This window comes from Lepidochelys kempii, chromosome 2 (assembly GCF_965140265.1).
Source record: "Lepidochelys kempii isolate rLepKem1 chromosome 2, rLepKem1.hap2, whole genome shotgun sequence".
Taxonomy (NCBI): Eukaryota; Metazoa; Chordata; order Testudines; family Cheloniidae; genus Lepidochelys; species Lepidochelys kempii.
This window is the reverse complement of record NC_133257.1, coordinates 27,859,761-27,874,151: the sequence shown is the minus strand read 5'-3', so window position 1 is coordinate 27,874,151 and position 14,391 is coordinate 27,859,761. Positions and strand designations below refer to the sequence as shown.

The 14,391-nt window shown below is 38.0% G+C and overlaps 1 protein-coding gene across 3 annotated transcripts in view; it reads right to left on the bottom strand.

The window, feature by feature from the left end:
* The window catches only part of TRPS1 (transcriptional repressor GATA binding 1), a 262,838-nt gene that overhangs the window by 191,117 nt on the left and 57,330 nt on the right, over nt 1-14,391 (bottom strand). For all 3 annotated transcript variants that reach the window (XM_073330288.1, XM_073330289.1, XM_073330290.1), the window contains one exon: nt 7,945-9,074. In XM_073330288.1, coding sequence (XP_073186389.1) covers nt 7,945-9,074 — 1,130 coding nt within the window. The remainder of the gene's footprint in view (nt 1-7,944; nt 9,075-14,391) is intronic.

Here is a 14,391-nt window from a genome sequence, read left to right as displayed (position 1 = left end):
ATAGTGTAGGAGAAATAAATTGCTAAGCTTAAAAATGAATCTTTCTTTGACAAAATAAACCATATGCTATTTAAAGTATCTGATTTTCATGAAATCTTGCATGCATGCAGCTATGAGTATGTATTCAAGTATCAAGAGCTGTAGTGCTTGTGTAATATCATTTTCTCTGTTTCATTTTCAGTATTATTATATTCAGTTTAGATAACTAGACGGGCTTCCTCAGCCTCCAAAAAATTCAGTAAATTATTCTGTATATAGCCTAGTGCCAATGGCGTCTTGTTGTGGGCCAGAAAACAGTGGGTTAAAATCCTGGTCTGGCTGTATTGTCTCATTCTAAACTAGCTTTTTATTGAAATCAGCCCATCTCTGTGTGATACTAACTTAATTCTTTTCTGAACCAAGCTTAATTCTGTTTCTGAACCCAAAAGAGAGTGCTATCTGATCAAAACCATTTAACAGATACAAAAAAAGCCAATTTGGGGGGGGGGGGGGAGACTAGTCATATAAAGGTGGAATATCTTCAGAGAAGGCCAAGTTCGACACGGGTTAGTTATCTAAAAAGCCAAGTTAAATAAGATACCATTTGGGATTAATGGTCCAACCCCAATTTACTCCTGCCTGAAAGTTTATCAATCCTTTGGGAGGCAATTTAGCACTAAGTGTCTTTTGTTTAACTTGGCCATTTGAATGGCTAACCCCCTTTTCTAACTTGGCTCCTTTCTACAGATATCACACCTTCAGGCAGCTGATCTTTTTCTGTCTAACTTGGCTTTATTAGGTGCATGCTAAATATTTTTGATCCAGATTGTATATACCACCATTATGATACGAATGAAACAAATAAATGTACAGTATAGCAGCAGCCAGACAGGGATTTTAACTATATATTATAACTAAGGCACGGGCCTGTTTAAATGCACTTTTATTACTCTGAAAGCTTGTACATTTTTAATTCTTTAGAAAGGGTGGGTTTTTTCCACCCACAGAAAATTACATGAGGATTTCTTAATTTGCCTGTGTATCTTTTTATACATATACCACCCAGTGGGAGTGGGAAAAATTAGGGCCTTTTTGGAGAATAAAAAGATAGAATAAAAGGTAGAATAAAAAGATAGGCTCTTTTAGAACATACCCTTTTCTAATCTACATAAAAAAACACTTCTGATCCCAACTGGATAGCTCAATACCTCAGACTTGTACAATAGTAGTAGATATACTGGACAAACCAGGATTTGGCCACAGATCTTAAACTAAATTTTCTATACCCACCAACCGAAAATTGAGCAACTGTTGAAAGCTGCATACATGTGAATAATTTAATCATTACGGATCGGAGTACAAATTTGGCCCAACACAAAAAAGCTACATGAGCACATATGATTTTTCTTCCTAGCTTGGCACCAGTCCAGGAAACAACTTGAAGGGCTGATTTGTTTGTTCATTTTTAAATCAGAACTGAAATCTACTATTTGTTCATAATGGGACAAATTCCATAGTAGTTTGTGAAGTGAGCCCCAAAAAGCTAATCAAGAAAGTTTAAAAGAAAAGCAGTTTGCATAGCACGCTATATAATAAATTGATTTAGTGTTTCAAAAGTGATCATTACCAACTGGATGGTGGTTGTACCATCTCAGGCTGTGATCTTATGAGATAAGATACAGCACATAGTGTCAGGGTTGATCAGTATTAGGATGAGAGACTTCCAAAGAAAAGTGAGGAATAGAAGAAAATGGTGTTGGTGAAAAAGCAAGTACCACTCTTCCTTCTATGGTCAAAACAGAAAAATGGTTTTTCCCCCCACCTTTTGGCAACTGAACTCTGAAGGTTATTAAGTTGCCAAAAATCAAAATAATTTTGGTTTCAGATATTTGATCTTTCAACAAAAAACATGCAAAAATTACGAAAAAAAAAATTTGGTGGGAAAAAATATAACTTCCTTACCTACTCTAATTTCTACAGTAAACAACTTTTCATCCAAAGATCCCAAAATCCTCATATCTGAGTACATATTATCCATGCAGAAATTGTTTAATCCATTACAGTAAAACACACCTTTGGAGTACACTGCATAACTGAAGCTCTCAATGAAATGTAAAGAATATCTCCTGATTCTTCAGGGGTACAATGGGGTGTGAGTAATAGTTAAATTAGTACCAAGTGTAGCGAGAGAAGGTCGGTGAGGTAATATCTTTTATTTGACCAACTTCTGTTAATTAAAGAGACAGGTTTTCAAACTACACAGCTCTTTCACCAACAGAAGTTGGTCCAATAAAAGATTACCTCACCCATCTTTTCCCCTCTAATATCCTGGGACCAACACGGCACGAACACAGCAAACAATAGAAAATGTAGGACAATTAGCCATTTGGAGATCTATTTAAGTAAGCACATTTTAGGCAGGTTTAAACACAACTACACTGACGTACAATGTGATTCATTAACTTTGAATTCAACTGAACAGCCTACAAATTACATGTGAAGGAAAAACTGAGTGGTGTTAAATTTAAGTATATATTTCTGTAGGGAGACAACATGAAAAGCTAATTATTCTTTCAAATTCTAATGTTGTCAGTAATGAAGGGCTGCCAAGGTCTGCACTGCAGATGGATAATACTGGAGGACAATGACACAAAAATAATATTTAAGCAAACAGACAAAAATGATATTCCAGATGTACAGCCAGAAAGATGCAGAAAAAAAAACAGGATGCACAGTGTATACCTGTGATTCTTGAAAGTCATTGAAGATGCACACAAAAGGGAGTTCATGGACTCAACCATTCAGGCAGGTTGCAAGCAGATCCACGGCATTCAGTATTTGCCAATGGTAAAATTAAATATGGGAATTGAAAAACCCCATTTCTGCCCATACAATGCATAATTATATATTTATAGTTGGGATACATTCAGCTTCTTAGTATATAAATTGCCAGCAGCGAGTTTTGCTGTATTTTTCCCTCACAGTGGTGGAACTGAGAGTAACTATCACATTATTTTATTATATAATAATAATTATATTTCCGTATGAGGAGAGATTAATAAGACTGGGACTTTTCAGCTTGGAAAAGAGATGGCTAAGGGGAGATATGATTGAGGTCTATAAAATCATGACTGATGTGGAGAAAGTAGATAAGGAAGTGTTATTTACTCCTTCTCATAACACAAGAACTAGGGGTCACCAAATGAAATTAATAGGCAGCAGGTTAAAACAAATAAAAGGAAGTATTTTTTTACACAATGTACAGTCAACCTGTGGAACTCCCTGCCAGAGGATGTTGTGAAGGCCAAGACCATAACAGGGTTCAAAAAAGAACTAGATCAATTCACAGAGGATAGGTCCATCAATGACTAATAGCTAGGATGGGCAGGAATGGGAGATGGGGTGGATCACTTGATGATTACCAGTTCTGTTCATTCCATCTGGGGCACCTGGCACTGGCCCCTGTCGGAAGACAGGATACTGGGCTAGATGGACCTTTGGTCTGACCCAGTAGGGCCATTCTTATGTTCTTATATATCTGTATCTCTCTCTCTCTCTCTTTATATATATGTATGGAATACATGGCTGTGTGGCATAAATACTTTCTAGGTCTAAAGTCTTGCTCATGTATGAGGAAGTCACAAAGAACATCAGCCCATTGATTAAAATCTTTACATCACACCACCATGTGCTCTATGGGGATGTCTAGACCGCAATTAAAAACCCACAGCTGGCCTGTGCCAGCTAGCTTGCCTTACAGGGCTTGGGCTCCGGGGCTGTTTCATTGAGCCGTAGACATGTGGGCTTGGGCTGGACCCTGGGCTCTGTGCCCTACAAGGGGGGAGGGTGTCTAATTGCAGGCTAGCTATACCTTATGTGTGCCACCTAATTCACAGATACAAATATGTTTCAGAAGTTGATCTTTTTTTCTTGGAATTATTCTTGTATCTTTTCACCTGTACATCCAGGACCAACTATATAGGATTCAGAGTTGTAGCCGTGTTAGTCGGTATCAGCAAAAACAATGAGGAGTCCTTGTGGCACCTTAGAGACTATCATCTGATGAAGTGGGTTTTAGCCCATGAAAGCTTATGCTCAAATAAGTGTGTTAGTCTCTAAGGTGCCACAAGGACTCCTCATTGAAGGTAGACATGGAAGTTGTATACCACTATATAGTAAAAAACTCCTCCCTTTCCAAATGGAATAGCCCCATGCTTCTATCCTATGGGATCAAAAGATAATGTGTATTTAAATAAAATTACTATCTATGGAAAAGTCATTTTAGTTTTTTTTAATAGATTCTAAATAGTTGTTATACTCTTTTCCCCAGAATTAAACTACAGATGTGTGATTTTATAGGAGAAGGGACATGAAAAATGAGAACAATACACATTTTTAAAGTGAGACATGTCAGAAATTGGGAGATGTTGAGGGAAGGGAGTTGTGATTCTAGTTATATGACATCTACAAAGTACATGAGGGTGTGGTGTGCTAAAGGTTTAGAGAATTCTTCACAAGCTTTTCAAATAAAGGAGCCTAATTTTAGGTACCCAAGTCCATATTTAGACCTTTAAAATCTCCTGATTTTCAAAAATACAGAGTACATATCAGTTCCCACTGACATTGGTAGGAGCTGCTGGGTGTTGAGCATTTTTTTAAAATTAGGCCACTGATTTAGGCGCCTAATTTAAGGCACTCAGTTTTGAAAATTTTGTCCTCTCTCCCTCCCTTTTTCTCAGGAATAGGCATTTTAATTGAACGTACTTCTTAAAAAATTAAATTACCAGCTGCAGCAAAACAATTTTTTTCCAGTAGAGAAGCCATGTCAGCCCATGAAATACCTAAAAATAAAATCTTTAACAGCTTAAAAAAAAAAATCATGCCATGCCCCAGCAGCAAAGTGCTGCCCATGGAGTTATACAACATGGCCCAAAGCTGACTGGATAATAATATCTAGTACTTAGATACTACTCTTCATCTTCAAAGCAGTTTACAAACATTAACCAGTTAATCCCCACAACATCCCTGTGGCCCACTTAAATCAAAAATCGGGCACTGCATGCTGGGACCTGTAGTCTCTGGAGGCTACAGCCCCAAATTAAAGACGAGCAATCTGCTCCATTTTTTTATGGGCACCCAACATATTGCCAATGTGGCCCTCTGTGGGCAATGTTTAGATGCCCCTGTTTTAAGCTCTATTAAAGCACTATACTATAGTCTGCCTTCGTTACTTTCTCAATGTTTTGGAATCTAGTAAATGCATCACAGGCTCTCATATATTTAAGAGAGGTCTGAGACTGGATCTTCTTTTGTCATCACTATATATGGCTTCTATGCAAAAATCCTTTAATGGTGATGGAAGTCCGGATTTTCTGTGGTTGTCACTGACTCTTTGGTCATAAATGTTTAATGTATTTAAGATTCTTTACTTAATCTTTAACCCAGTTTTTCCAAAATGTATAACAAACTGTTCTTTTAAAATCAGAGAGCCAAATTCTCAGATGATATAAACTGGCATAGCTTCACTGAAGTCAATTTCCAACAGCTGAGGATCTACCGCAAAAGGTTTTTCAGGGAATTGACAGCCATAAGGACATGAATTGGAAGACTGGCTCTTTCTATCTTCATATAGCGATGCTAACACTTAAAAATAAATAAAGTGACACTTTAGACCAACAACATAAAAATAATCATCTGGAAAAGTATCTTGTGGGATGGCATCAACAGATGAAAGCGTGCCTGCTCCCAATTTGAAAGGAATTAGGGCTGTCAAGCGATTAAAAAAAAGTAATCGCAATTAAAAAATTAATTGCATGATTAATCACACGGTTAAAGAATAATAGAGTACAATTTATTTAAATATTTTTGGATGTTTTCTACATTTTCAAATATATTGATTTCAATTGCAACACAGAATACGAAGTGTACAGTGCTCAGTTTATATTTATTTTTTATTACAAATATTTGCACTGTAAAAAACAAAATAGTATTTTTCAATTCACCCACTACAAGTATTGTAGTGCAATCTCTTTATCATGAAAGTTGAACTTACAAATGTAGAATTATGTATAATAAAAACCTGCATTCAAAAATAAAACAATGTAAAACTTTAGAGCCCACAAGTCCTTCTTCAGCCAATCGCTCAGCCTACAAGTCCACTCAGTCCTACTTCTTGTTCAGCCAATCACTCAGACAAACATTTGTTTACATTTTCAGGAGATAATGCTGCCCGCTTCTTGTTTACAATGTCACCTGAAAGTGAGAACAAGCGTTCACATGGCACTTTTGCAGCCAGCATTGCAAGATATTATGTGCCAGATGCGCTAAAGATTCATATGTCCCTTCATGCTTCAACCACCATTCCAGGAGACATGCAGCCATGCTGATGACGGGTTCTGCTCGATAACAATCCAAAGCAGTGCGGACCAATGCATGTTCAGTTTCATCTTCTGAATCAGATGCCACCAGCAGAAGATTGATTTTCTTTTTTTGGTGGTTTGGGTTCTGTAGTTTCTGCATTAGAGTGTTGCTCTTTTAAGACTTCTGAAAGCATGCTCCACACCTCATCCCTCTCAGATTTTGGAAGACACTTCAGATTCTTAAATTTTGGGTCAAGTGCTGTAGCTATCTTTAGAAATTTCACATTGGTATCTTCTTTACATTTTGTCAAATTTGCAGTGAAAGTATTCTTAAAACGAGCATGTGCTGGGTCATCATCCGAGACTGCTATAACATGAAATATATGGCAGAATGCGAGTAAAATAGAGCAGGAAACATAAAATTCTCCCCCAAGGAGTTCAGTCATTAATTTAATTAACGCATTATTTTTTAACGAGAGTCATCAGCATGGAAGCATATCCTCTGGAATGATGGCCAAGGCATGAACAGGCATATGAATCTTTAGCACATCTGACATACAAATATCTTGCAATGCCAGCTACAACAGTGCCATGCAAACGCCTGTTCTCACTTTCAGGTGACATTGTAATTAAGAAGTGGGCAGCATTATCTCCAGTAAATGTAAAAAAAAATTGTATCTCTTAGCAATTGGCTGAACAAAAAGTAGGACTGAGTGGATTTGTAGGCTCTAAAGTTTTATATTGTTTTGTTTGAGCGCAGATATGTAACAAAAACCCCCACATTTGTAAGCTGCACTTTCATGATAAAGAGATTGCACTACAGTACTTGTTTGAGGTGAATTGAAAAATACTATTTCTTTTGTTTATCATTTTTACAGTGCAAGTATTTGTAATTAAAAATAATATAAAGTGAGCACTATATACTTTGTATTTTGTGTTGTAACTGAAATAGATATATTTGAAAATGAAGAAAAACATCCAAAAATGTTTAATAAATTTCAATTGGTATTCTATTAACAAAGTGGTTAATCACGATTAATTATTTTGAGTTAATTGTGTGAGTTAACTGTGATTGATCAACAGCCCTAAAAGGAATACTAAACAACAGCAGAATGTCCTTAATCACTGAATTGTTGGAATTGTGATGGAAAATATTACAATAAGGTAGTTAATAAGAGTACTGTACTATAAAGCATGAAAGAAATAGAACTATAGTCAGTCTTGGGAAGAAAAACATTTGGATTCCCTTCATAAATGAAGATATCAGCTTTCTGGCAGAAGGTAGCTAGAAGTATTTCAGATGGAAAACAGCACAGCAAATCTCAAATATGCAGGAACCACAGCATTCACACAAGTCCAAATTTTGCTCTTAGGTGCACTGGTTTAAATCTAGAATAACTCCATTGACTCACCTGGAGTTTGACCAAAGTAAATGTGAGTTGGATTTGGCACTGTGTGAACAGATACAGAGATACACCTATATGTATTCCCATTTTGATCTAATTTCGAGTTTCTTCAGTATACTAGGATCCCTGACATTTCATAGAAGTGTTCAGGGTTTGTTTGTTTTGTGTGTTACTATATGTAATTTTAAAATTCACTGTACCTGTAGTGTCGAGAAATCTCTTCTTCCACCTGGGTAATAAAGTCACATTTGGTACATGAGTGTTCTTTGTTCTCTTTGAGAGTCAGTGGCCCATCCATCCCTTGAAGGGTATTTGCTTCTTGTTTGACATCAGATGTCTGGGCTTCATGTGCGTTCTCATAATGAAGCAGGAGAATATCTACATCAGGAGTGGAGAATGAGCATTGATCGCACTGGTGTTTGACTCTAGAGCTTCCTGTCACCCCAGGAGACAAGTGCAAGAGCAAGAGAGCACAGTGGGAACAATTACTTTTTCTGCAAGCAAACGGATAAGTAATATCTCCAAGGTGCTTTTCTGGGCTGCAGAGGCCCCGAGGACAGAACTGACAGTGTTTAATGGTACATTTGTGAATGTTGTGTAGCTGCTGATAATGGCGGAGAAGTGGGCCCACCACTATTACTTCTGGGCCATGGCTCTTTGAGTACCTAAAGTCACAGAACTGACAGTTGTAGCTTGTCACAACGTTATCCTCTGCTCCTTTGCTAGAGAAGTCTTTCTTTTTTGCCACACTAGAGCCCTTTTCTGTCTTTGTTACTAGTTCCCCATCTGCATTTTTGGCTAGGTCATTCTGATTAATGACAGATCCCCTAGAAAGTTTATCATTTAGATCTGGATGAAGGCTTCCTGATTGATTTCCCCCATGCTGTTTGCTGTAATGTTCTAATAGTTTGAGAGAGCTGAATGATTCACAGCTGAAACTGCAAAATTTACACCAGTAGTAACTGGTGGCATCTGTATCATTTTGTCGAGAAGAATCTATGGGTTTGATAGGCACCGAGTATCCAACTGGTGTGTTGTCTCCTGCTTTTACGGTGATTTTGTCCTGCCACTTCCCCAAGTCTCCAGAATCACATGATCGAAGAGTAGGACTGGATTTATTGGAGTTTTTCTCTGAAGGTTTCCCAGATTCAGAGGAGGGAAGGACGGCTTTCATTTTGTTTGGGTGAGTCTGTAAGAAGTGTTGCTCTAGTTCATTTGATGAGTTGCCCATGTAGGTGAAGTTGCAGAATTTGCAGCGGAAGTACTTGGTGTTGCCTTGGCAATCTGGAGTTTTCCGTCCAATGCCGATAAAGGTTCCACCTAAAGTAACCTATGAAAAAAGAATGAGATAATTTTAGCTATACTGAAGAATTATTCAAAAACCAAATGGGAAAAAAAGGAATCATACAAAAATTTAAGGATAAATTTTAATAAGATCTACATCACCAATGTCTCATTTGTAACAACTATGTCATAAAATAGTAATAAAACCCTTCACTTCTGCAGCACTTTATATCTGAAGATCTCAACGTGCTTTACAAAGTTGAATAAATATTGTGCCCATTTTTCAGTTGTGGAAATGGAGGCACGCATACGTGAAAGAGACTTGCCCAGTTTCATAGAGCTGGACCTGGATATCTCTTGGCTAATTCCTATGTATCTTCTGTACTTATATGGCCACCATTATTGTTGCATTTGTGCACATCACAATCTTTAACTCACAACATCCATTTTAGGTAGGGAAGTACTATTATTTCCATTCTACAGATGGAGAATTGAGATGCAAAGAGGCTAAGTGATTCACGCAACAACACACAGGATGTCTGTGGCAGAGTAGGGACATGAACCCAGCTCTCTAAAGTACCAGGTTATTACCACTGTACCATCCATCCTTCACTGCTCTAAAGTAAAAGTGGCAAAGAGTCCTGTGGCACCTTATAGACTAAAAGACATATTGGAGCATAAGCTTTCGTGGGTGAATACCCACTTTGTCAGCTCTAAAGTACTACCCCATCTTCCTCTTTAAAATCAAGCTAATATAGATATCCCTCAATAGGAGACTTTTGTGAGTGTTTTAGCTGAGTGTGGAATACAGGATCAGGCCCCAAGTCTTGATCTGCCAATATGACAAAGAATTTGGAGTGGAAGTCAGTATTACAGCACAAGGAGTACCACAGTTTTATGAATCTGAACGCACAAAAATGAAATTTGAAAACCGAATTCAGTTGACTGTGCCTGATTACATCCACTCCTTCATATAAAGAGCATTCTTACAACAACATCCAGTATCCACTGAGACTCCTTTTTAGAAATATGGGGGTTGCTCTCTGAACTGAAAGGCAATTTTCTCAAAGATTACTCAGTGCAGACATTCTCCAAGGAAATCTTCTGTTCTTTTCCTATTAAGAGCTCTAACTCAGTAAAATAAGGATGGAAAAATTACTGTAGAAAAATGGCATGTGGCAAAGAAAGAAACTTACTACACCCAAAATCATGACATCACTAATTTAAAAAAAAAAAGGTAGGTCTACTTAACTGTTCTCATGATCTATGAGCACATGGATTGCAGGAAGGAAGGAAGCAAGGCTTCCAGGCTTATGTTATTAAAATCTCTGTTCTCATAGCAGGCAGTCCTGCCCTTCCCATGAGTGCACCACACCTGCCTTGTGACATCATAGAGAGATTTGCTGCTCCTGTACAACTGGTTTGATGGCCAAAAAAGGAACCGAGGAGGGAAGGGGAAAAAGTCTCTCATGACAAAAATCTCACCACAGCTTTACTTCTTTTCCTGAATTATAACAATTACACAATATTCAGCAACCAATTACCTTTTACACCCACCCACCCTTCACCCAGTTCACCCTTGGTATACCATTCCAAATAAGCAGAGATGTCGTGGAAGCTTCCATGCGGCAGTGGCATGCCTTGGATTTTTCTGTGTGAGAAGGGCTTTAACAAGGGCGTAGAACGTTTCAACACACTCCGTGCAGGCTCAGATTTTCATTCCCCCAACTGTTAAGTGAATTACTGCTTTTCTCTGGGATTCAGTTATAATGCATTAGGCAAATGGTGTAATTATATTTTTCTTCCCCTCTTCAACAGCTGTGCCACAGAGCAAGCATGTGATCACTGCTCATCCAGAATCACACCATACGGAAAGACTCAGACATACAAAGAGCACGACATGTAAACATTTTAAAATGCATATAATATAAATGCCTTTTAGCCATTTAGCTTGGAGTATAAGATGCTATGCCTTGTATGCCATCAGCACAAAATACATATAGTGAGTCAATAAGTTGCTAAATCATGGTATAAAGATGCTTTTCAGCCTCTGATTCTTGTTTTAAAGAAACATGATTTCAATGAGCTGGTTAAAACTTTTTTCTGATAAGCTGAAATGAAATCTGTGTGTGTCTGGCAAAGTTATTTAAATAGATAACCACGAGATCGAAAGGCACCATGGCATCCATAACCAGGATTTAACATTACTATGGGGCTTCAGAGTCCCAATTTCAAGCTAAGAGTTTGGCTCTGAGGAGTTCTTTGGGAGGGAGCAGTTTTGGGGGACTGACTACTGCAGAGGGTCATTGGTTCCTATTGCTAAAAACAGGATAGCAAAAAATGGAGGCAAAACATGCTGGGCCTGATCCGCTGAAGTCCGTGAGAACTGCAGCTACTCCACAGGATTTGGCTCATTTGGTCCTCATCCATCACGTTATTTCAAATGTTCAAAGTTTCGCTGATGTTCAGTGAAACATCTCTGCCTTTAATGTAAAGGGGCATTGAAGGAATTAAGGAAAACAGAAAATAACAGCCACTCTGTGTGTGATTAACTCGGTTGCAAGGAGATCTGTTTTTTCATTCAGTGTTTGTTTATTTTGCTTTTGCACTGAACAACCAGCCAAAATACTTTACCTTAAGTGGCTTTTATGAGTAAATACATCCATTATTCTTATGAGTCCATCTAGAGAGCCTACAGACAACAAGTCCATCTTTGCAGGGCAGGCGCCCTTTGGACATCAGTTAGGAAGCAGGAATGACAATAAGCCCAAATGATGCTTGTCGCTAATTACATTGGAATGTACATTGGAAAAACATATTAATCATATCAGTATTTTACCCAACAGAGTAGCTGTAAATGAATATATTTTTGTAACTTTTCCTAATCCTGATGAATGCCCTACATAGCAAGTTCAGTATCCCATGCTAACCTCCTTCTCCGCAATGCAAGGATAAAAGAGAATTAAGAATTTATAATATATCTTGTGCTTACTAGTTGCAACAGAGGGGAAAAAAATCTTTAAAACACTGGAATGTAACTGATTACCGATTGTTGGACCGGCATTTCACTGAGTACCCTACCACAATTTAAAATAATGGATTCCATTAGCAGAGGGTATACGTGAAAGGTAACATAAGGTCATCTTAACGTTATTACAACCAAAAGTCATTTTTCAAGCACAGAAAACCTATTTAAAGCCTCCACTAGGGTCATCAGGTAAAGGAACAAGGAAACTAGCTTCCATGTAGCAAGGCTAGCAGAAGCACTTGAAGGAAAGTAGTAATGATACAAACTAAAACTGCCTCAGCTTTCAGCCAGCCGAATTTGGATGAAGCCTATCCCATTTGCCAAAGCGTTTGGATTCGTGTATTCTACTCAAGTCTTGGCTTGACTTTCAGATTTCTCAGTTACATATCATATCTCTATGTAAGGACAGCAAATTCTCTCTCTCTGTGTGTATATATATATTTTCCTCTTGCTCTCTTTCCTTTTCCAGGGAGAATGGAATAAAGGGGAGAGAGAGAGAGAAGGGGGGAGGGGGAGCGAAAGAAAACATACTCCATCCATATTTCTCTGAAATTTCCAAGGTGATGGCTAGCTTCAGGTACTTACTCCAACAGTTCATTCCCATTCCCATTCCCCTCACACCCTCTGTGTTTTACTTTCTAACCCATGTGTTCCCTGCCAGCACAAAAATCACAAGGAAGAGGACAAAGCAACACTAAAAAGCTGCAGTTCTAATAGAGCTGTGGAGTCCAACTTTACTCTTCCCACAAGCAGGAGTGCAGAGTGAGCAGGGCTGGGGTTAAAAAAACATCCTCAAACCTATGGCTCCCAGGCAGATACACAGAGGGATGACTCACATTCAGCATTCTCCTTCTGTAGCAGGCCCTCTTTAGGATGGAAAAATAGTTTAGTGACTAGAGCAGTGGACTTGAACTCAGGAGTCCAGGTCCCATTCCCACCTCAGCCACAGATTTCAATGGAAGTTACAAGCCTAAATACCTTTGAGGATCTGAGCCTGTTATGGATTAAACTGAAATAAATCCCATTAGTAAGGATCACTCATCTAAAGCATCTAAAAATCCAAACTCTTTTTAGTTAATAGTTTAATCCATTCATGAACGTCAACAATTATCAATAGAGTTCAGTCTTAAATAACTGGCCATGCTAACAGGCTATGACCAAAATCACCATAGGGATTCAGTTCATCTCTTCAGTAGAATTAAATTTGTGCTTCTTTTCCATTATTGTTAAAAACAGCCAGAAAATATAAAAGAACCTGATAAGAGGAAGTTTGATTTTGTTAAATGTCAGTATTCCTTACATACGGTGTTGTTGTAGCAGCGTTGGTCCCAGGATATTAGAGAGACAACTTAAGTCATCTTAGATCTTGAAGGATTGAGGCTACCCAAACGAAAGAGTAGAGAATGCACTTAAAACTGTTCTAGACTGTAACCAGGTGTATGAAACACTGGAGAAACAAGGTGTGTGAAGTAATATATTTTATTGGACCAACTGCGGCTGGCAAACAAGACAAGTTTCAGAGCTCTGTGTAAGCATGAAAGTTTGTCTGTCTATCTCACCAACAGAAGTTGGCCCAATAAAAGATACTACCTTGCCCATCTTGTTTCTCCAGTGTTCCTTACAGATGATTACTACTTAGAACAGTTTCAAGTGCATTCTTCACTCTTTTGGGTACTCTCAATCCTTCAAGATCTAACTTCCATAGCAGCTACAAGCCTCTGTGTATATTTAGTATTCAAAATGTATTAAAGGCCTTCTGGGGTTTTCCAATATAAAATGTATTCCTAGGTAGTTTTTAAGTAACTAAGGTGTTTATATAGCCTCAACCATTTGGTCATTAGATGTGCAAAACATCTGTATCTTTATTTTGCTCTTACTCATCATTATTAAGATAATTCATTAGAGCATTTACTGGGTGTTCTATAGAACATCACCTGTAGCTGGGGGAAGGTTTTTGCCTTGTTTTTACTGTACACTCTTTTGTACAACTGGGCCACCCTTCTTTCATGTGCTGGTGTTTTAGAATTTTTAGCTCCCCATAAGTCTAATAATTACAGCAAGGGAGTGGGCATCAGAACTCCTGGATTCTAGTCTTGGCTTTGCAACCTTAGCTAAGTCACTTAATCACTTTGTGGCTCAGATTCCCCATCTGAAAGATGGGCAGTGTTTGGAGATTTCATGTTTTTAATATGCTTAGATCCAGTTGAAAAGCACTTTACAAAGGCAATTTATTTATAAAACATTTCTGGTAGATATTTGAATGTATGTTGCCTTTATTTAAGTCTCTAACTCTTGATGATGTCATGACCTATTTAGCGTTTTAGAGGGTTGGTTG